At 43.9% G+C, this 23,612-nt stretch overlaps 1 protein-coding gene and 1 non-coding gene across 2 annotated transcripts in view; one reads left to right on the forward strand and one right to left on the reverse strand.

Moving 5' to 3' along the window:
* The first annotated feature begins 659 nt into the window (after positions 1-659).
* The window catches only part of DEPDC1B (DEP domain containing 1B), a 100,005-nt gene continuing 77,052 nt past the window's right edge, over positions 660-23,612 (forward strand). The window contains exons 1-2 of the mRNA XM_052659232.1: positions 660-707; positions 8,185-8,450. Of these exons, the coding sequence (XP_052515192.1) occupies positions 660-707; positions 8,185-8,450 (314 nt within the window). The remainder of the gene's footprint in view (positions 708-8,184; positions 8,451-23,612) is intronic.
* Positions 2,488-2,560, reverse strand: TRNAS-GGA (transfer RNA serine (anticodon GGA)). Its single transcript has one exon. It is a non-coding gene; the product is annotated as a tRNA-Ser (tRNA).

The following is a 23,612-nucleotide window of genomic DNA, read 5'->3' on the forward strand; positions in this document are numbered from 1 at the left end:
ATCCTGATAAACAAAAAACACCTCACAGCCCTGCGGCACAGGACTGAAAATTTCAGTCAGATGCAAATAAACAAAGAACTCAAGTTCCAGGGAAAGAGTACGTCACCAGAAGAACAACACAGGAAGCTGAATGGGGCTCTTCTCCAGCTCTTTATTGTTCTTTCACGCTGTCGACACTCCCTGTTGGGCAAGTGCTCTTATCTAGTTTTCACACGTCCCTCCACTTGAAGAGGCTGTCCACTCGCTCCCTTTCACTACCCACTTCTTCCCATCTTAGCCGCAAACGCTAGGTTCAACCGCGCACTTGAAAGGGTGTACAGGGATTTGTCTATCCAGCCTAGCCGGGTTTCGGTCTCTGAAATACACAAGTTCAGAGCGACCCCTCTGCGGAGACACCTTGCGTGCGCGCAGGCTGGGCAGGCGTCGGCACTGAGTCGAACAGCGTCGGCTTCAAGCTTGTGGTTCGCTCCGCCGCCGGAGGTTCGGGAAGAGCCGCCCACCGCCCCCTCTTTGGGGCTCCGACAGCCCCGCCCCGCAGTTCCCGTCACGTGCCGCCGCGCCGCCCAATCAGCGCCTGCAGCGCGTGGGCTCGGGATTCAAACTGCGGCGCCTGGGACTCTCCGGGATCGGCGCTGGTCGCCGCCGTGGCGTGCGGGCCCATGGAGCACCGCATCGTGGGGCCCGGGCCATACCGGGCCACCAGGCTGGTGAGTGTGCGTGCGGGGGTCTGGGCGAAGCGAGCCCCCGGCCTGCGGGCCGACCGCTGGCTCGTCAGTCCTCGCTTCTCCAGAGCTAGTCGGGCCGAGTTCTGGAGGCGGCGCTTGTTTCTGCTTGTGAGGCCAAATTTTAGATGATGCCTAAAGAAAGGCTAGCTCGGCCGCGGGCCCAGCCCGTCGAGGGTGGGCGCAGCTTGGATGCCGAGACGGTGGCTGGGTTCTCGCCAGTGAACTGCGACTCCGGGTTTAAAGCGCCCGGAAGAGCACGACGGCACCCTCCTCCCCTTTCCTGGTCCTCCGGAACCCTACGTCCCCCGCCGGGAGAGGAAAGACGCAGTCAGTCCGTCACTTTCGGGCCACCCGCCGCCCGTTACGGGCAGGGCGTGTCATCCTGAGTGTCACTTGTGGTGACACTTGAGGCTCTTTGCAACGGTGCCCTAAACAGAGGTGGATCTCTCTGGCCACGTTTCCGGCTCCTGATGTTTCTTTTTCTATCAGCACTCACCTAAATGAAGGGGAAAGGTGGGGTGGGACGGATGGTTTGAAAGAGTCTTTACAGCTTCCCTGGTGGCTCAGACGGTAAAGCGTCTGCCTGCAATGCGGGAGGCCCGAGTTCGATCCCTGGGTTGGAAAGATCCCTGGAGAAGGAAATGGCAACCCACTCCAGTACTCTTGCCTGGAAAATCCCATGGACGGAGGAGCCTGGTGGGCTACAGCGGACACAACTGAGCGACTTAACTTTCTTTCAGACCCCAGTGGTCCAGGGTGCTGCTTTTTTTTTTTTCCTGGGAGAAGAGCGTTGATAATGAGTTCTGAGGCATACTTGATTTCTTTGTGACCTGAGGCAAGTGATCTTAGCGATTTCATAATGGAGTAAGTGGAGATAATTTGGTAATGTCCAGGGTAGGTTTGGAAGAAAAGTTATGACCAACCAAGATAGCATATTCAAAAGCAGATACATTACTTTGCCGACTAAGGTCTGTCTAGTCAAGGCTATGGGTGGTCATGTATGGATGTGAGAGTTGGACTCCGAAGAAGGCTGAGGGCCGAAGAATTGATGCGTTTGAACTGTGGTGTTGGAGAAGACTCTTGAGAGTCCCTTGGACTGTAAGGAGATCCAACCAATCCATTCTGAAGGAGATCAACCCTGGGATTTCTTTGGAAGGAATGATGCTAAAGCTGAAACTCCAATACTTTGGCCACCTCATGGGAACAGTTGCCTCATTGGAAAAGACTCTGGTGTTGGGAGGGATTGGGGGCAGGAGGAGAAGGGGATGACAGAGGATGAGATGGCTGGATGGCATCACTGACTCGATGGACATGAGTCTGAGTGAACTCCGGAAGTTGGTGATGGACAGGGAGGCCTGGCATGCTGCGATTCATGGGGTCTCAAAGAGTTGGACACGACTGAGCGACTGAACTGAGGGTCGGTTTTAGACGACTTTTTATGAAAGCTTAAAGGTGATTTGGGAGGAAGAGACTGCACTCCTTGGTCTGTTACCACTTCTGGCCACAGCTAACTTGAGAATTAGACTTACTGTTTCTGGTACCCCTAAGGGATATCCAGGAAAAGATGAGGATGGAAAAAGTTACTGCCCTCATTTTTGCAAATAATCCACTTCAGACTCCCATAAAAGGAAAGTGAAAGTGAAGTCGCCCCGTGTCAGACTCTTTGCGACCCCATGGACTAGTAGCCTACCAGGCTCCTCCCTCCATGGGATTCTCCAGGCAAGAGTACTGGAGTGGGTTGCCATTACCTTCTCCAGGGGATCTTCCCGACCCAGGGATCGAACCTGGGTCTCCCGCATTCCAGGCAGATGCTTTAACCTCTGAGCCACCGGGGAAGCCCCATAATGATGTTTTAAAAATTTATTAAGTTTTTAATTGAAGGATGATTGCTTTACAGAATTTTATTGTTTTCTGTCAAACATTGACATGAATCAGCCATAGGTATACATATGACCCACAATGATTTATTCATTAAAAAAATTCATATAAATTTAGGTTTTCCTTTGGGCTCTGAGATCCAACTAGTCCATTCTAATGGAGATCAGCCCTGGGTGTTCTTTGGAAGGAATGATGCTAAAGCTGAAACTCCAGTACTTTGGCTACCTCATGAGAAGAGTTGACTCATTGGAAAAGACTCTGATGCCTGGAGGGATTAGGGGCAGGAGGAAAAGGGGACGACCGAGGATGAGATGGCTGGATGGCATCACAGACTCGATGGACGTGAGTCTGAGTGAACTCTGGGAGTTGGTGATGGACAGGGAGGCCTGGTGTGCTGCGATTCATGGGGTTGCAAAGAGTCGGACGCGACTGAAGTGAACTGAGTCTCTAAGAGTTATGGATGCTGGTAGGGGACAAGTAGAGTTTTTTTAAAATAGTGTTTTCTTATCAAGTTCCATTTCACAGTGCCTCTACAACTTGAAACCATCCGGGGTCAAGGCTATTGGTCGGTCTATTTTTAGGGATGAGATACAGATTGTGCTTTATCAGGGACACTCAAAAACTTGACTCTCTTTGGGACTGCCCTGGCTGTCCCGTGGTTAAGACGTTTCCTTCCAATGCAGGGGCTGTGGGTTTGATCCCTGGTCAGGGAGCTAAGAGCGCGCATGCCTTAGGTGCCCCCCAATCCCTCACCCCCCCCCAAAAAAAGGGAAAAAGAACAACACTCTACACTCTCCAAACAAAAAAACATAAAGCAGAATCAACATTGTGACAAATTCAATAAAGACTTTAAAAATGGCCCACATCAAAAAAAAATCTTAACAAAACAAAAAGCTTACTCTCCTTTGTGGAGGGAAAGTAATATTCTCATACTTCAGAAAGAGAAGAGGACCACAGTGGATGAGATGGTTGACTGGCATCACAGATTCAATGGACATGAACTTGGGCAAACTCCGAGAGATGGTGAGGGACAGGGAAGCCTGGTGTGCTGCAGTCCATGTGACTTGGCGGCTGAACAACAACTGCCAATTTATTCACTGCACAGGGGAAACAGATGCTGGATCTTGGGGTGACTTGTTCACATTCCTCTAGCTTTAGACTAAAAAATAAATTACATGATAATTGAAACTTTTAAAATCTCATATTCACAGAATTGTATGAAGTAACTCTATAGATGGAGCCTGCCTATGTGAAAGACATTCTTGATTCTGAGTCACATTAAAGTATTATCAAAAGAATTTAGGAAGAAAAGTACTCTGTTCTTCAGAAGTTTTCAGTTCCCAAGAAGCGATTTTCAAGGCACATTTAGCCAAGACTGATCAAGTTAAACAGGAAACTAAATTATGTGAATAATTGAAGAAAACACCTCAGTTTCACCAGAATTTGCTAAGTATCAATCAGTTCTTGACTTTATTCTGTTTGAGAATCTTGAACTTAAACTCAGATTTTTGAAAATGCAGAAAGCGATAGGCTTTTTTTGTTTTTAAGTGAGAATTCCTGATTTATTGGTGATCTCTGTCGTCATTACAGGTACTTCCCCCCCATTGTAAACTCTCTAAGTGTTATCAGCTTTTATCAGTTAAATCAGTTAGCCCTCTTTCTCTGCCTCAGCTCTACTTACCTCCCTGGTTCCCAGTTTACCATTTCCGTCTTCTCCCACCATCACACTCAACCTAATCTTCAGAAAAGCTTGGGAAAAACCTAGTGGTATACAGTGAGCGGGCCTTTGCTTCCTCCTTTCATGGTTCACTATACTTTCTCAAACATGTACAGCTCCATTTTCTAAGGTACCAAAGTCTTATCTGAAAATAACATTTTATGGACTAGGTAAATTTCTATGCCCAAAATCAAATGACAGACTCTGTAAGTCAATTAATGGTGAATATGGAAGCTAATTAGCAACTTACTCATCTTCACTGAAATAACTTTCATTTTTGTAATCCATGTATTAAATAGTTCTATAAACATTAGTTAACAAGAAATGAGAAAGAAAATTGATTTTTCTGAAAACAGCATAAATCTACCAGTCCTTTCTTTGAGCTTAATTCTGAGTTGTCTGTATCTTCTGACGTAACAGGTAAACTTTAAAAGACTTACAGGTGTCATTGAATCTGAGAGTTTGAATGGGGTCTAAAGATCCCAGTTCTCTCTTTTTGTTGTTATTGTTTAGTCGCCAAGTTGTGTCCAACTCTTCGCGACCCCATAGATTGCAACATGCTGGGGTCCCTTGTCCTTCACTGTCTCCTGGAGTTTGATGCAATATTGTTCTTTACAACATTGGACTTTACTTTCACCATCAGACACATCCACAACTGAGCATCATTTCTGCTTTGGCCCAGCACTTTCATTCTTTCTTGAGCTATTAGTAATTGCCCCCTGCTCTTCCCCTGGGGGACACCTTCTGACCTGGGAGAGCTCCTCTTCTGGGTCATATCTTTTGTCTTTTTTTGTACTGTTCATGGGGTTTTTGCGGCAAGAATACTGGAGTGATTTGCCATCCCTTCCTCCAGGGCACCATGTTTTGTCAGAACTCTTCACTTTGACCTGTCTGTCTTGGATGGCCTTGCACAGCATGGCTCGTAGCTTCATTGAGTAAAGAAAGCCCCTTCGCCACAACAAGGCTGTGATCTGTGAAGGGGACTCTCATTTTATTTAGGCCTAAAGTGGTGAACTGACATGGTCAAGTTCGCACTTCCAGTGTGTGGAAGGTACACCTATATCTAGCACTTGTTTGTCTCTGAAGTCCCTGGCCAGTGCTGTATTATAACTCCACTATCATAATATTTTTGATTCTAAGAAGTAAAGAAATGGAATAATGTTCAAGAGAAACAAATAGGAAGCACATTTCAATACTCAGAAAACTAAGATCATGGCATCCGGTCCCATCACTTCATGGCAAATAGATGGGGAAACAATAAAAACAGTGAGAGACTTTATTTTCTTGGGCTCCAAAATCACTGCAGTTGGTGGCTGCAGCCATGAAATTAAAAGACGCTTACTCCTTGGAAGGAAAGCTGTGACCAACTTAGACAGCATATTAAAAAGCAGAGACATTACTTTGCCAACAAAGGTCCGTCTAGTGAAAGCTATGGTTTGTCCAGTAGTCATGTATGGATGTGAGAGTTGGACGGTAAAGAAAGCTGAGTGCCGAAGAATTGATGCTTTTGAATTGTGGTGTTGGAGAAGACTCTTGAGAGTCCCTTGGACTGCAAGGAGATCAAACCAGTCCATCCTAAAGAAAATCAGTCCTGAATATTCATTGAAAGGACTGATACTGAAACTCCAATACTTTGGCTACCTGATGCAAAGAACTGACTCATTGGAAAAGACCCTGTTGCTGGGAAGGATTGGAGAAGGCAATGGCACCCCCCTCCAGTACTCTTGCCTGGAGAATCCCATGGATGGAGAAACCTGGTAGGCTGCAGCCCATGGGGTTGCTAAGAGTCGGACACGACTGAGTGACTTCCCTTTCACTTTTCACTTTCATGCATTGGAGAAGGAAATGGCAACCCACTCCAGTGTTCTTGCCTGGAGAATCCCAGGGACGGGGGAGACTGGTGGGCTGCTGTCTATGGGGTCGCACAGAGTCGGACATGACTGAAGAGACTTAGCAGCAGCAGCAGCTGGGAAAGATTGAAGGTGAGAGGAGAAGGGGACAACAGAGGATGAGATGGTTGGACGGCATCACTGACTTGATGGACAGGAGTTTGAGTAAGCTCTGGGAGTTGGTGATGGAGAGGGAAGCCTGGTGTGCTGCAGTCCGTGGAGTCACAAAGAGTTGGACATGACTGAGTGACTGAACTGACTGACTTCAACACTCAGTGTTGTGTTTTGTAATTTGACTCATGTTGTGAAGCGAAAACAGTTATCAATGACATTTTATCTATCTTATTCATCTATGTTACTGCCTGTAGCAGTAGTTTGTTTATTCTCATTACCTTACAGTATTCTGTTTGATGAATTTGTTTATCTGTTCTTATGTTGATGGACATTTGGGTTGTTTTTAATCTATTAAGTAAGAATAGTGCCATTTTGAACAGTGTGGCTTTTGGTTATCATACTTCTGCTGAATATATATACACACTTAAGAATGGAATTTGTGGGTTATACAGTGTGCATATAGTTTCTGGTTGCTCCACGTTCTGATTGGCACCTGGTATTGCCCGTCTTTTTCCTTTTAGTCATTCTGTAGGCATGTATATTGTTGCATTGGGGATTTATTGCATTTCACTGCTAATTGATGAGATTGAACATCTCTGCATATACTATGGTAAATTTGGAGATTCTTTTATGTGAAGTGCCTGTTTAAGTGTTTTTTTCATTTTTCTATTGAATGCCCTTTCTTGAGTTGCATTTTTCATTTTGTCTTAGAAATTCTGGTTATATGTTATCTTACTCTACAGATTGCATTGTTTTTGTGTGTGGTTTTAAGAGTTTAAAAAAAAGTTTAAATCTGGACCAACTTAATTTGAAGCATGGCTTATCACAGTGTCAAATGAAGTAGAGAGATTGATATGCAGAGGGCATAAAGATGTTTGAATTTGGCCAGGAGGAAGACATTGAGAATCAGAGTAGAATTAAATTGCACGAAGTTAGGAGGTGGTTTAATAAAAATAGACAAAGGGAAAGCCCAGTTGGATGTTTGTGTGTTGAGTACCTGCTGTGTGTTTGCGGTGCCCTGCGCCGCACGTCCAGGGAGCATGCGTGAATAGACCCAACCTGGGCCCTTGACGCACCTGGTGCTGTGTACTCAGGGACGGTTACTGTGCTTGCGAGAGGCTATCTATCAAAGGGAGAACAGAAATGGCCCACAGGTGCAGAGGTGATCGGCAGCGGAGAGTATAAAGAGAAACTTGGAAGAAGAGAAAAACAAGGTTACAGTGTTGGGCAAAATAAAAAGAATATATTGGGGTTAGAACTATCGTTGAAAGAAAAAGGAAGAACTGATTTCAGTAGGAAGGTAGGTAAAAACTAAGGTTCAGAGTCTGTAAATTAATAGACTTGAAAGAGGAGCATGAAAGAAGAGAGAATGGTTGTAAGAGTAAGACTGAGTTTTTGGAGCTTGCAGGACTGGTGGGATGACAGGGGTCCTAAGGAAATAGAGTAATTAGGTAGGAAGAACATCACATGTGAACATTTCATTTAATTTCGGGATGACTGATAATGGCGTGGATATCTAGATTAAAAAAATTTTTTTTTTCTTTTTTAAATTTGGCTGCATCATGTGGCATGTGAAATCTTAGTTCCCTGACCAGGGATCAAACCCCTGGCCCCTGTATTGGAAGCTTGCTTGTATTGGAATAGGAAAGTATTGTGCAGAATTTTTAAACGTGCTTTGACCAGGCACTATATAAGGTTACCTTAGCATTTAAAGGTCGTAAATAGAAAAAAAAAACTTCGACTGCTTCTGTTAATAAGGCAGTCTTTTAAATGGAAAAACAGCATTCGTTGTCCTAAATATTTGGGATGCAGTAACCTTTTAAAAAATTCACTAAATGCTTTCCTCTGTTTTTGCCCCAAGTGGAATGAAACAGTTGAACTTTTTCGCGCCAAGATGCCATTACGGAAACATCGCTGTCGTTTCAAAAGTTACGAGCATTGCTTCACAGCGACCGAAGCTGTGGATTGGCTACACGAGCTGCTGAGGTGCAGCCAAAACTTTGGCCCTGAAGTGACCCGCAAACAAACGGTCCAGCTGCTAAAAAAATTCCTGAAGAACCACGTTATTGAAGACATCAAGGGAAAATGGGGCCAGGAAGACTTCGAGGACAACCGTCACTTGTACAGGTAACGGCATGTCAGCCCTGATGGGGAGGAGCATGGGGAGCACGCATGGATCTGGTCAGCCTGATGAAATTCCTCCTGTGAGAGAACTTGCCTTGTCCCCAGGAGGGATGCTTGTACTTGCGATTTGTTGGGTGGAGAACTGCATCTGTTGCTATGAGAAAACTGATTGTGCTTGTTCTTGGCTTCATAGAGCACCCATAAGTAGTCTTTTGTTGCAGTGGCTTTCAGTAATGGAACCTTTTCGTGCCTTCCATAACCTGGAAGGATGGCTATCGTAGCAGAGTGCCTGTCCTGGGGAATCTGAAAGGGTGGAACAGTAGCTCTGGCTTGCACCTTTCTGAGCAACGGGAGGGTGTGTGTTTAGGGGGTTGGTGGCAGAGGCATCTGATCTGCAAGTAGAGCTCAGGCTTATCATGAAGAATGGTGCTGGAATTCCCCCATGTCTCAGATTAACTCTGCAGTGCATGGCTGCTCCCCCCCACGTTTCAGTGCTCTTCTGTGATTGCTTACTTACTATGTGATAATCGGAGGGCAAGGATGTCCCTCTGTTGACACTGCCCTTCTTTCTCATTGCACACTAGGCTGGTTTATTCCTGGAGGTGGAAAGGGCCTGCCTGAGATTCAGGGAGTGGGGGAATACTTAAAGAAGAATGAAAAGAGGAATCGTTGAGTTATCTGCATAGAGGGCTACCAGAACACCATGAACCTGTGAGGGATTAAAGGAAGAAATGAAGATGATGAGCCTTTAATATTTGCTGTTGTTTACTCCAACAGAAGAATAAGGAATGGTCTTATAGCACTTCAGAGAGGCATTTCGGGGCCACTGGGACACCTGGCTTTGAGCAGAGAAAACGTGACTGTTCCCTACCTGAGTCATGTCTTTGGTTCCTTTGGGATAGCTGCTGAGGAAGGCTGTGGAGTAAGTGGAGGGTGGTCAGCAGCACTCAGGCTAACACCAGACAGTGGTGTATGTTTACCATCTAACTTCCTCATGGAATTTCATCAGCAATCTCCTCTTCCAGGCATCAGGATTGTCAGCTGGGCAATTATTTGTCTCTCCATTTGGCAGTTATTTCTGGCTTGGCTGATCCAACTTTTAATTAGAATCTTGGGTGGTATTAGCCTGTTCTGAGACCATCGTGCTTATTAGTATCAGGCAGTGGAGACTCTAGCCCTGGTTCCACATGACACACTTCATTGGGAATGCTTAAGTGATTGTTTCTCTTGGGAAGCTATGATTGCTTGTACCCCATCAAGAGGTAGCTCACACTTCTAGAAGGTTGTCTGGAGGAGTAACTTAGAGTCTGTTTTATTGTGACCTTATATTGGGTACCATCCAGTGCGTCCCCTGAGGCTTTCAGAGATGCCAGGTGAGTAAAATAGGAGCCTGTTCTAGGAGCCAGTCCCCCAGTCGTGACTGTCAGAGCATGTTTCACCTCAGTATGAAGACTTAATCATTTGTCCTTTAAAAAATGAAGTGCACAGATAGATTACGTTCAACCATGAAATAATGATTTTTTTTTACCCAGTTTCTCTTATAAAATACTTGTGAGTTGTAAAGGGTGTAATACCTCTTTCATTATTTACCACTTGAAGACGCATAGCTTTCCGTTTTTCTAGTGTTAAGTCCTGTACGTTAACAACTGGTGTTTGATGTTCTCAGATTAATCAGGGGTGAAGTCTATTTAGACATTCAACGGTTTGTTAAGAGACCCATGCCCTGAGTTGAGAGTCAGCTCACTCAGAAGTGCAGAGGTGCCTGTCGGCATGAGGCAGCTTCCAGGACTGAGAATATAGCTCGGGCTGGCATGCTGGCTCGCCAGTGCCCTGGGGAGGACTGGGGACAGGCTGCCCTCCCTGCTCAGTGCCCACCTGGTCCTTGTGGTCGAATAGTACCGCTGCCAAACCACAGTAAGAGCCCTTGAGGGACCTCAGGAGCTTGAGGCATATTAGATTTGAAAAATAGGTGGAGACTCTATAAGGTAGATGCCTACAGTGCTTTGTGGAGGAGGAGCCTCTGTAAATAGTGTCAAAGTTGGAATGGGCAGCTCAGAGTTCCTGCTGGAAAGAAAGGAACTAGCGTTGTGGAGCGCCTGTGGTGGACCAGAGTCACTGCATCGCCATCATTTACTCAGCACCTGCAGATGCCTCTTATCTAATCTTAAAAATAAGGAAATTGATGAGACCAAAGGTGCCAACTTGTCCACAGTCACTCAGGTGGTAGTAAAAGAGAATTTGAACTGAGGGCTCTGCGTCTGAGGCCTGTGTTCTTGCGGTGTGCCAGACTGCCTCGTTTCCACAGCATGAGGTTGACTAGCTTGTTGACTAATTTAAGGACTGAATGAGAAAACAGACAGAACAGGAAACAAAGAAATAGTTGGCATAGTCAACATGTGTTCGTATATTCACAGAATTCCAGGAATGTGTTAAGTACTATGTAATACATACTGAATGATCAACTGTCTTCTCAAATAGAGGAGGTAAGGTAAACACAATCAGCTGAAATACTTATGTAAATGTAGGGATGGGTGGTTGCCTGGGCCTGGGTTACAGAAAGGCATAGTTAGACAAAGCAACATGAAATATAAAGACTCTTAGAGTATTTTTTGAAGACAGAAATTACACACACACACAGGAGAATTTTATAACAGAAATGATGAGTTGTGTTTTTATTTTGTAGAGTATTAAATCTTATAACTAGTTTAAAAATGTATTTGTGTGATTGCATTCACATGTGTTAACTATGATTTTATTTTTCAAGAATCTAAGAATTAAATATCAGTTCAGTTCAGTTCAGTCGCTCAGTCGTGTCCGACCCTTTGTGACCCCATGAATCGCAGCACACCAGGCCTCCCTGTCCATCACCAACTCCCGGAGTTCACTCAGACTCACGTCCATTGAGTCAGTGATGCCATCCAGCCATCTCATCCTCGGTCGTCCCCTTCTCCTCCTGCCCACATTCCCTCCCAGCATCAGTTTTTTCCAGTGAGTCAACTGTTCACATGAGGTGGCCAAAGTACTGGAGTTTCAGCTTTAGCATCATTCCTTCCAAAGAAATCCCAGGGTTGATCTCCTTCAGAATGGACTGGTTGGATCTCCTTGCAGTATAGGAAATAGGATATAGTGAATTTTTGTATGTTAAAAAGAAAAATAAGATCCTAATATGAGAATGTCCCTAACAATCAGAGATGTTACAGAGAAAGGTCCAGAGCTATTTACTGAACCACTTCTTTGCTGTTGGTAACACGATGACTAGAAAGAGCGGCTAGATTTGCTACCAGTGAAGACAGTTACATCATAGTCATTGGGGTCATCATAGGGTCATCATCGTCCAGCCAGACGGATGCTATCATCTGTGTCTAACCAAGCTTTGTGGCCCTCGACTTCAGATTAAGAGAACCTGCACTACCTTGTATTTTTCTGAGAAATTTCAGTTTATGTAGCAGTTTCTCTTTTTGATCTCATTTGATCTTCATGACAACCCTGTGAAGTAGACAGAGTGGATATCTCACCCTCAGAGAACGAGACACTTGTCTCTCTGAAACATCTAAACAGAACACCAGGAAATTCCATGCTGATCCCTGAATCGCCCATTTATGTATGTGAACAGATATTTATGTGGGATTATTTGAACCTAATGCCAACAGAGGTCCATCTAGTCAAAGCTGTGGTTTTTCCAGCAGTCATGTATGGATGTGAGAGTTGGACCTTAAAGAAGGCTGAGCACCAAAGAACTGATGCTTTTGAACTGTGGTGTTGGAGAAGACTCTTGAGAGTCCCTTGGACTGCAGGGAGATCAAACCTGTAAATCCTAAAGGATATCAGTCTTGAATATTCATTGGAAGGACTGATACTGAAGCGCCAATACTTTGGCCACCTGATGCTAAAAACTGACTCCTTAGAAAAGACCCTGATGCTGGGAACGATTGAAGGCAGGAGGAGAAGGGGACGACAGAGAATGAGATGGTTGGATGACATCACCGACCTGATGGACATGGGTGTGGGTGTACTCCAGGAGTAGGTGATGGACGGGGAGGCCTGGCGTGCTGCAGTCCATGGGGTCGCAAAGAGTCAGACAAGACTGAGCGACTGAACTGAATGCAGTGGATTCTATAAAAATAGAAGTGTATACTGTGATCATTGCTTGTTTGGACTATCTAATAAGGAGACCGTTTGGTCTGTTTTAGATTTTTAGCAGGATAGGTCCTTGATCTGGAGCCTCCACCTGGCCCTTGCCCTGCTCTCGTTACCAGTGCCAGCTCTGGAATGCAGTTGTAACTGGATGCTCATGATTTACAGAAAGGAATTCACTAGTTCCAGTGCAGTGTGTGTGAGCTAATGTGTTGTTGTTTAGTTGTTAAGTCGTGTCTGACTCTTTGCGACCCCATGGTCTATAGCCCACCAGGCTTCTCTGTCAGTGGGATTTCCCAGGCAAAAATACGGGAATGGGTTGCCATTTCCTTCAGGGGATCTGCCTGACGCAGGGATTGGATCCTCGTCTCCTGCATTGGCAGGCAGTTCTTTACCACAGAGCCACCGGGGAAGCTCTGATCTAATGTGTAGTGCCGGGGTCCAGCCCAGGTGGATCCAGGGAATTCGAAGCGGGGACGGAGTCAGCGAGGAGAGACTTATTTATTAAAGATATAAAGAGATTAGGAAAGAACAGTGTAGTAGGAAAATTAGTGGAGAAAAGAGGCTGAATAACTTGGTTTACGCGGAGAACCAATAAAACTCCAAGATAAGGAGTTTGCACCACCTACGTAGGCCACAGGTGTCTCTCTAGTCTCCCGAACGAGTGGAGACACAAAGTGCCCCGCGTGCCCCCCGCCCGCCCCCTGTTCAGATCTTAGAAGCCCAGGCAAAATTAGTAGGCTTGGCGAGCCTCCGCGCTCCAGATGGGAATTCAGCCTGAAAAGGGAGAAAAGAACGACATGGGGGAGCCAAGCATTGGTGCCAGACCCACAACTTTATTTTCTAAAGAAGGTTATATACCCCAAGTTGTACATAAAGAAATGGAATATGCAGAGTTATGCAGGGGCAGCAGTGCTGACCCTTATTGAGGCCAGGCTTTCTTTTTGCATACCTTTCCATATACAGAAGGTCTTAGGTGGTTTTACATCATCTTCTGGCCTGTTAACATTTTTATGGCTCTTTTCCTAGATAAATGTTTATCAACCAGAAAACCCATTTTCCCTTGAAGTGTTTTTTTCTTAATCTGCATCACCCTCAAAGTACTAAGTAAAGTTACATTCCTGTAGAACAAATGTGCAGTGGGTTATAACAAAGAAAGTACTTAACTCAAAGATCTAATGTTGCTAGGGCTACTACCTGTTTTTTCTATATACCAACTATATCTACAAATAAAAGATATGAAAACTTGGCAGCAAGTATTGGCTCAACAAATGAAACCCTTAATCAGTCCTATTCTAATGATTTTGACTCCTTGGAAGCCCCTACATTCCTAGGATGTTTTAAGCTTCCCGGTCAGGAGGCTGCAAACAATCACATGCGCAGCTTTAAGAGTCCAGACACACCTGTCAGGCAGGCTAGAAAGCCATCAGAGGGGTTTTTGGATTGAAACACTATTATTATGCCCAGGAGACTTATTATCTAAAAGCTCTAAATTAACTTTTTCTAGAAAAAGGTGGTGGGGGGACAGCCCCCCTGTTAATGTCAGAAGAGTAGGTGGAAAGCATAACACAGTAAAGCAGGCAGACTCTGGTTTTGGGGGTGGATGCTCGAGAAAATACAGGGGGGACCCCTGAGGCCTGATCCCGCCTTTGCGTTTTGTCAGGCCCCATTCCTCATGACCTTTGCCACGGGCGGGATTCCCCATGCTGGCCCCCGGCAGTGTAGGGAACCATTTTCTTTTTTTTTTAACCATTTTCTTTTTATTCTACTTTCGTCCCTCTGTCTCTTTATGTGTATCATCTCATGTTCCCAGTTCTTTCCCCTTTTCTTTTCTTCTACTTAGTTTCTCCTTTTCTTTCTGTCTTTTCCCCTTATATTTGCTTTTTTTTTTTTTCCTGGCTTATTTCCAACATGTTTATTTTAATTTGAACCTAAAATTTGTCATGTAGATTTTGTCAGCTTTCTTGAATATAAGTTTCACAGTTCTTAATGAAAAAAACAGGAATCATGCTACGTAGTTTCAAAACTTACCCTATAAACCACAGTAATGAAGACTGGTATTGGTGAAGGGGTAGATGGATGCTTGGATCAGTGGAACAAAATCTAGTCCAGAAACACACTTAAGAATATGGCCAATTGACTTCTGATGAAGATGTAAAAGCTCCTTTAAAGGAAGAGATCAGTCTTTTTGTCAAATGATGTTGGAAGAATTGGAATGCAAGTGTGCTCACCACTATACCACCGGCAGTCACAACATTGGAACAATTAAACATCTGTTTGTCTACATGCAAAAAAATGAAGCTCCACCTAAATCTCGTTTTTTTATACAAAAATTCATTCAAAGTGAATTATAGATTTCAGTGTAAAACTATGAAAATTTTAGAGAAACAGGAGAAAATCTTTATACCCAAGGGTCAGACAAGGAGCTTTTAGACATGACATCAAACACATGATTTATAAAAGCAAAAACATGATAAATTGGATTTCATCAAAATTAAAGACTTTTGCTGTGTGAAAGGCGCTAGTGAGTCGATGAGAAGACTAGTGACTGTTGGGGAGAAAATATTTGTAAACCACGTGTAAGTGGACTAATATCAAGAATATATAAAAGATTTGCAAAACTCAACTGTGAAAAAACAACTCAAAAAATAGATTTGAAAGGACACTTCATCATTAGAGCACTAGGGAAATGCAGATTAAAACCCTGGTGAGATACCTCTATATATCTAGTAGAATGGCTAAAATAAGAATGCTGATAATGCCAGAATCTAGTGAGGGTGCAGAGCAATTGGAAATCTCATTCATTCACTGATGGTGGGAAGTCTAGGTTGGTAAACACTTTGAAAAACAAAGTCACTTTGGAAAACAACTTTTCAGTCTCTTTTCAAATTAGACATGTATTAGTTACATATGACTCCATATTCTGCTCCAGAGCATTTACCCTAGAGAAATGAAAACTTATGTTCACACAAAAACTTGCATGGGAATGTTTATAGCTGCTCCATTAACTCAACTGTTCCTCTGTGGGTGAATGGATAAACACTGAACATCGGTATGGAATGCTGCTGTGTATATCGGGTGCAGTGAGTGGTGTGGCTAGACAGTCCGAGCAGGAGAGAGGTTCTTTGGTGAATGATGGAAATGTTTCCTAATTGGGATGGTGGTTACACAAGTGTCTATTGATAGAGCAGTATACACATAGACACACACAATGGAAAAACTGATCAATTTTGCTATATGCCAATAACATTTTTCTTTAATTTTGGAGGTTTGAAAAGTTTTTATTTGTACCTCTAGTGAAAGAAATCCAAATGCTCCTGTGTTCCTGGAAAAAAGTCTTCATTGTTACCATATGGACAGAGGAGCCTGGCGGGCTACATTCCTTGGGGTCACTAAAGCATCCGACATGACACGACTTAGTGACTAAACAACAGCGTCTTTTGAAGGGGCAGATAAGAACTTCAAGTTAATGGACTGTTGGCGCCCTCTAGTGGACACCTTTTGCTCTTACAGTAAATTTCAAAATTGTGATTGTGATTTTGTTGTTCTTTTCTTTTTATTCATTTCCTCAAGTCTTGTGTTCTTATCCTGTGATGGCTAGATAAATTTTGTACCCTTCCTATGCATCAGTTTTTTCATCTATAAAATGACAGGACTGGGACTAGTTCTTAAAACATGTATTTATTTTGGCTGTACTGGTCACTGTTGCTGTGCACAGGCTTTCTTTGGTTGCAGTGAGTGGAGGCTACTCCCGTTTTGGTGCGTGGGATTCTCATTGCTGTGGCTTCTCTTGTTGCAGAGTGTGGACTCTTGGGTACACAGGCTTCAGTAGTTGGCACACGGACTTGGCTGCCCCACAGCATGTGGGATCTTCCCAGTGTGTGTGCGTGTGTGCTCAGTGGTGTCCAGCTCTTTGCAGCCCCATGGACTGTAGCATGCCAGGCTTCTCTGTCCATTGGATTTCCCGCAAGAATACTAGACTGGGTAGCCATTTCTTAGTCCAGGGGATCTTCCTGATTCAGCGATCGAACCCGCATCTCCTGCATTGGCAGGCAGATTCTTTATCAGCTGTGCCACCAGGAAAGGTGATCTTCCCGGGCCAGGGATCAAACCGATGTTCCTTGCATTGCAAGGCAGATTCTTAATCACTGGATCATCAGGGAAGCCCCTGAACTAGATCTTTAAGGTCTTTTCCCATTCTAAACATTCATCATTCCAAATATTGAGTACTTATCACAGGGGTTTTCCAAGGCTTAGGTGATGAAGAAGGTAAGAAATAAATACGACATTCTTTTTCTCCTCAGTTTTGCAGTCTCTCTTAAGAGAAAGTATATATGTATGAAAAAGATCAATGGCAGAACCAAGTTAGTATTGAGTTTAACCAAAATAAGAGGCACTGCATTGACAGTCCTTGGGTTAACATAGCTATTTTGTTTGACTAGCATTATGTTTTCAGTCATTGAAAAATTTTTTCTCATTTTTATTTTTCAATTTTGTGAAGGAAATGCATTCCTGTGTTTCAAAATTTACAAAGTACTGAAGAGTATATTCGAGGAGGGTGTGGTAACCCACTCCAGTATTCTTGCCTGGAGAATCCCATGGACAGAATCCCATGGACAGAGGAACCTGGTGGGCTAGTCCATGGGATCACAGAGAGTCGGACACAATTGAAGTGACTGAGCACAGCACAGAGAGTATATTCAGTGAAAATCTCCCTTCTACTTTGCTTCCCCAAGGTGGGGTTCAAGCCTTGAACTTGCATTGAATCTTTGTTATTTTTATTATTTATTCTACAGTTGTGTTGGTTTTTTTATACCCTAAATTACAGTTTGACCTGGATGTTCAGTTCAGTTCAGTTGCTCAGTTTTGTCCGACTCTTTGCCATCTCTTGGACTGCAGTATGCCATGGACAGGCTTCCCTGTCCATCACCAGCTCCCAGAGCTTGCTCAGACTCACGTCCATCGAATCTGTGATGTCGTCTAACCATCTCATCCTCTGTCATTCCCTTCTCCTCCTGCCTTCAATCTTTCCCAGCATCAGGGTCTTTTCCAATGAGTCATATCTTTTGCATCAGATGGCCAAAGTATTGGATCTTTAACATCAGTCCTTCCAGTGAATATTCAGGACTGATTTCCTTTAGGATTGACTGGTTTGATCTCCTTGCAGTCCAAGGGACTCTCAAGAGTCTTCTCCAACACCACAATTCAAAAGCATCTGTTCTTCAGCACTCAGCTTTCTATATAGTCCAACTCTGACATCTATACATGACTGCTGGAAAAACCATAGGTTTGACTAGATGGACCTTTGTTGGCAAAGTAATATGCTTTTTAATATGCTGTCTAGTTTGGTCATAGCTTTTCTTCCAAGGAGCAAGCTGCAGTCACCATCTGCAGTGATTTTGGAGCCCAAGAAAATAGAGTCTGTCACTGTTTCCATGGTTTCTCCATCTATTTGCCATGGAATGAAAAGACTGGATGCCATGATCTTAATTTTTTGAATGTTGAGTTTTAAGCCAGCTTTTTAACTTTCCTCTTTCACTTTCATCTAGAGGCTCTTTATTTTCTCTTTTCTTTCTGTCAAAAGGGTGGTTCATCTGTGTATCTGAGGTTACTGATATTTCTCCTGGCAATCTTGATTCCAGCTTGTGGTTCATCCAGTCCAGCATTTTGCATGATGCACTCTGCCTATAAGTTAGATAAGCAGGGTGACAATATACAGCCTTGACGTACTCCTTTCCCAATTTGGAACCAGTCCGTTGTTCCATGTCCAGTTCTAACTGTTGCTTCTTGACCTGCATACAGATTTCTCAGGAGGTAGGTAAGGTGTCTGGTATCCCTGTCTCTTGAAGAATTTTCCACACCGTGTTGTGATCAACACAGTCAAAGTTTTCGGCATAATCAATAAAGCAGGAGTAGGTGTTTTTCTGGAACTCTCTTGCTTTTTTGATGATCCAGCGGATGTTGGCAATTTGATCTCTGGTTCGCTGCCTTTTCTAAAACCACCTTGAACATCTGAAAGTTCACAGTTCACATACTGTTGCAGCCTGGCTTGGAGAATTATGAGCATAACTTTGCTGGCGTGTGAGACAAGTATAATCATGTGGTAGTTTGAACATTCTTTGGCATTGCCTTTCTTTAGGATTAGAATGAAAACTGACCTTTTCCAGTCCTGTGTCCACTGCTGAGTTTTCCAGATTTGCTGGCGTATTGAGTGCAGCACTTTCACAGCATCATCTTTCAGGATTTGAAATAGCTCAACTGGAATTCTATCACCCCCACTAGCTTTGTTTGTAGTGATGCTTCCTAAAGCCCTCTTGACTTCCCATTCCAGGATGTCTGGCTCTAGGTGAGTGATCACACCATCATGGTTATCTGGGTCATGAAGATCCTTTTTGTATATTTCTTTCTGTGTATTGTTGCCACCTTTTTTTAAATGTCTTCTGCTTCTGTTAGGTCCATACCATTTCTGTCCTTTATTGTGCCCATCTTTGCATGAAATGTTCCTTTGGTATCTCTAATTTTCTTGAAGAGATCTTTAGTCTTTCTCATTCTGTTGCTTTCCTCTATTTCTTTGCACTGATCATTGAGGAAGGCTCTCTTATCTCTCCTTGCTATTCTTTGCAACTCTGCATTCAAATGGGTGTCATCTTTTCTTTTCTCCTTTGCCTTTACCTTCTCTTCTTTTATCAGCTCTTTGTAAGCCTTCCTCAGACAACCATTTTGCCTTTTTGCATTTCTTTTTCTTGGGAATGGTCTTGATCCCTGCCTCCTGTACAGTGTCATAAACCTCCGTCCATAAAAGTTCTTCAGGCACTCTGTATATTAGATCTAATCTCTTGAATCTGTTTGTCACTTCCACTGTATAATCGTAAGGGATTTGATTTAGGTCATACCTGAATGGTCTAGTGGTTTTCTCTACTTTCTTCAAGTCTGAATTTGGCAATAAGGAGTTCATGATCTGAGCCACAGTCAGCTCCCAGTCTTGTTTTTGCTGACTGTATGGATCTTCTCCATCTTTGGTTGCAAAGAATGTAATCAACCTGACCATCTGGTGATGTCCATGTGTAGAATCTTCTCTTGTGTTGTTGAAAGAGGGTGTTTGCTATGCCCAGCATGTTCTCTTGGCAAAAAATCCTTGCCCTGCTTCATTTTGTACTCCAAGGCCAAATTTGCCTGTTACTCCATGTATATCTTGACTTCCTACTTTTGCATTCCAATCCCTTGTGATGAAAAGGACATCTTTTTTGGGTGTTAGTTCTAGAAGGTCTTGTTGGTCCTCTTAGAACCGTTCAGTTTCAGCTTCTTCAGCATTACTGGTTGGGGCATAGACTTGGATTACCGTGATATTGAATGGTTTGACTTGGAAACAAACAGAGATCATTTTGTTGTTTTTGATATTGCACCCAAATACTGTATTTAGGACTCTTTTGTTGACTATGATGGCTATTCCATTTCTTCCAAGGGATTCTTGCCCACAGTAGTAGATATAATGGTCATCTGAATTAAATTGGCCCATTCCAGTCCAGTTTAGTTCACTGATTGCTGTTTGACTAGTTCTAATTTACCTTGTTTCATGGACTAACATTCCAGGCTCCTGTGCAGTATTACTCTTTGCATTGGACTTTATCTCCATCACCAGTCATGTCCACGACTGGGTGGTGTTTTTGCTTTGGCTCTGCCTCTTCATTCTTTCCGGAGTTATTTCTCCACTCTTCTCCAGTAGTGTATTGGGCACCTACCTATGATCTGTCAGTATCATGTCTTGCCTTTTCATACTGTTCATGGGGTTCTCAAGGCAAGAATACTGAAGTGGTTTGCCATTCCCTTCTCCAGTGGACCACATTTTGTCAGAACTCTCCACTATGACCTGTCCATCTTGGGTGACCCTACATGGCATGGCTCATAGTTTCATTGAGTTAGACAAGGCATATTCAGTGAAAATCTTCCCTTCTACTTTGCGTCCCCAAGATGGGGTTCAAGCCTTGAACTTGCATTGAATCTTTCTTGTTTTTATTATTTATTCTGAAGTTGTGTTGGCTTTTTATACCCTAAATTCCAGTTTGACTTGGATGAGAAGAAGTTAAATAACTTTCAAATGTGCAATAGCAGTAGAGGGGGAAGAGCAGATTAGAAAATACTTTATTGTTTCTTTTTTTCATATAAAAACTTTAGCAAAAAAATACAGAGAAGTCATAATGTTAACCATAGCTATTTCTGGATAGAGGGTTTAAAGACAACACAAATTATTTTCTCTCTTCTTAATATTACTCATAGAATGTATATTGCTTTTATTTTCAGTTTTTTAAATCATAGCAGTAAAACAGGGATAAATCCTATTGTGTGAAAGTTTACAATGACATTTGTTGAGTCGCTAAGTCATGCCTGAGTCTTTGCAACCCCATGGACCCCAGCATGCCAGGCTTCCCTGTCATTCATCTCCCAGAGCTTGCTCCATCTCATGTCCATTGAGTTGATGATGTCATCCAGCCATCTCCTCCTCTATCACCACCTTCTCCTCCTGCCCTCAGTCTTTCCGAGCATCAAGGACAGAATGAATTCTTTTTGGCACCCCTGCTCCACACCGTTATCCCACTTGCTTCTGTGGACTAAGAAAGCCTCCTGCCATTGTCAGTAAACAGAGGATGTTGCAGCCATTGAGACTCAGGATGAGAAAGCAGAGGATGCTGGTCCCAGGTAGCTGAGGTGCATATCAGAGGAGTGAGTTCCATAAGCCCAGACTCTTGCATCTTCCCATATACATAAAAGTGCTAAGTTCATTAACTTGAGATATGTGATTCTCTTTAATTAACATGAATCTTTCATCTTTTTCACTATCTGGACTTTGTCACAAAATTCCTATATCTTGGCTTTCCCCTAACCTCTTTAGAGCAGTCTCTCAGAATAGTCTCTGAGAGTTATGGTTTTAGCTGACAAGAGTAAAAATTCATCCAGAAGAGAAAAGGCACAAAAGTAGCCAAAAAATCTCGGACAGGACTTTTTGCTTTATCAGAAACTAAAATGGCATGGGGCTGAACAGTGTGATAATAGACCTGGAATAAATAAATATGGAACTGAACAGAGTAGAGAAAAAGACAGACTCTCCACCCAGTTGCCTTTGCCACAGGCACCTAATATTATTAGCTTCTTTCAGCACAGGAAGAGTTTGTGAGCCAATCAGTGTGGATGGAAGTTGTGCAGCCTTTTGGAATAGTGAGTGGAGGACATCTGTCTGGGTCCTGAGAATGGGGTAGGGTCTGGATGATCAGATGGGAAAGGGAGGGGGTGGGTATTACAGGAGACAGGGATGGTCGTCAGGTATGCCCAAGGCAGCTTTACTGGGAGAAGAGGGAAGAAGGAGTTTTATTAATAGGAAATCATAAGGCTAAATTTGGTGATGTTTCTTAAACACCTGGCTGTGGCGTTGGTGTTTATGTAAAAGGAAAAAGTAGCCAAGGCCCATGCTTTGAGTAGAAATGAAGTCTGTGTTCTAGAATAGAGTTAATTGAATAGGAGAAGGCAACGGCATCCCACTTCAGTACTCTTGCCTGGAAAATCCCATGGATGGAGAGCCTGATAGGCTGTAGTCCATGGGGTCGCTGAGGGTCGGACACGACTAAGCGACTTCACTTTCCCTTTTCACTTTCATGCATTGGAGAAGGAAATGGCAACCCACTCCAGTGTTCTTGCCTGGAGAATCCCAGGAACGGGGGAGCCTGGTGGGCTGCCGTCTATGGGGTCGCAGAGTCGGACACGACTGAAGCGGCTTAGCAGTAGCAGTAGTAGTAATAGAATAGTTAAGGCAGAGAAACTGGTGAGGTTTTCAGGTAACTGTGGTGGGGGAGGGTGTTGCCCAGATGAGAATGTCAGCCATGGGGTTGAAAGGGAAGGAAGGACCCTTATTTTATAGCCAAATTCCAAGTGAGCCCCTAACTGCTCTGTAGACCTTCAGGCTTGCCGGAAGTCTGATACTTTTTAAACGTGTTATCCATTAGTGTAAAATCGTTTTTATTTAGAATCTTTGTGAATATTTAACATTTTCTTTTACTGATGACTGGAATGTAACAAAAGTCTTTTTCAAGGCAACCGTCAATCCATCATACCTTGTAGTTCTTCAAACACCTACAGTGTTCATTGGGGGGGGTCTGAGTCTTTGGAATGGCTTTGTTCCTGTTTCCGGTCTCAAGGGCTCTGGGGCCTCGGGTACTGGATGAGCATCTCAGGGTGTCTGTCCCTGTGCCTCCCACACGGGTCAAGAATGAACGTCCAGGTTGTGGTGTCATAGTTGGGGAGCAATGATGGGAAAATATGCAGTAGGCATTTGACTTTCTTTTGCTGCCGCACATTCTAAACTCCTTTTTTATTTTGCGGGAGATCTTGTCTGTGGGAGCTTTGGTGGGAGACAGGACCCGCCCCTCCCCCCCCACCCCCAACCCTAGTGGAAGCCTAGATGGGTGAGACGCTCTCTCCCAGCCCCTGAGTGGTTGGCATGCAGGCATGCCACCTGCCCTTGGTAGTTGGTGTGTTTTTGCTAGGACTTTAGACAGCTTAGAATTTCTTGAGATGGCGGTGGTAGCTGCGGGAGCAAGGACAAGCCACCATGGTGCTAGTGGCGCCTTTCACACTCACCTGTCACTTGTGGTTCCTACTGTGTGTGCTGGGGGACTTTCTTTTCTCCCTTGTCCTAGCTTTTTAAATTTTTAAAATTTTCTGATCCCAGTTTTCCAGACTCAAACTGATACAAGCAGTGCCTATGGAAGTGACAAAACTGGGGCAGCTTTCTGGGCCTAGGAAATAGTGCTATACTTTCCGTGTGCCTCAGAGCCCAGCACTGGATCAGACTGACCCGAAGCCACCAGAGACTTGGGCACAGAGCTCAGGATCCCCGTGGCACAGTTGCAGAGCCTACTAAGAATGATGGTTACGCGTGGCCCGAGGGCTGAGAGTTCTGTATCAGTCTTGCTTAGTCTGAGGTTACATTATCACTGCCATCTTTGGATGTAAAAGATGCCAGCAGGGTGTGTGACACAGAAG

This window comes from Budorcas taxicolor, chromosome 20 (genome assembly GCF_023091745.1).
Source record: "Budorcas taxicolor isolate Tak-1 chromosome 20, Takin1.1, whole genome shotgun sequence".
Classification (NCBI taxonomy): Eukaryota; Metazoa; Chordata; class Mammalia; order Artiodactyla; family Bovidae; genus Budorcas; species Budorcas taxicolor.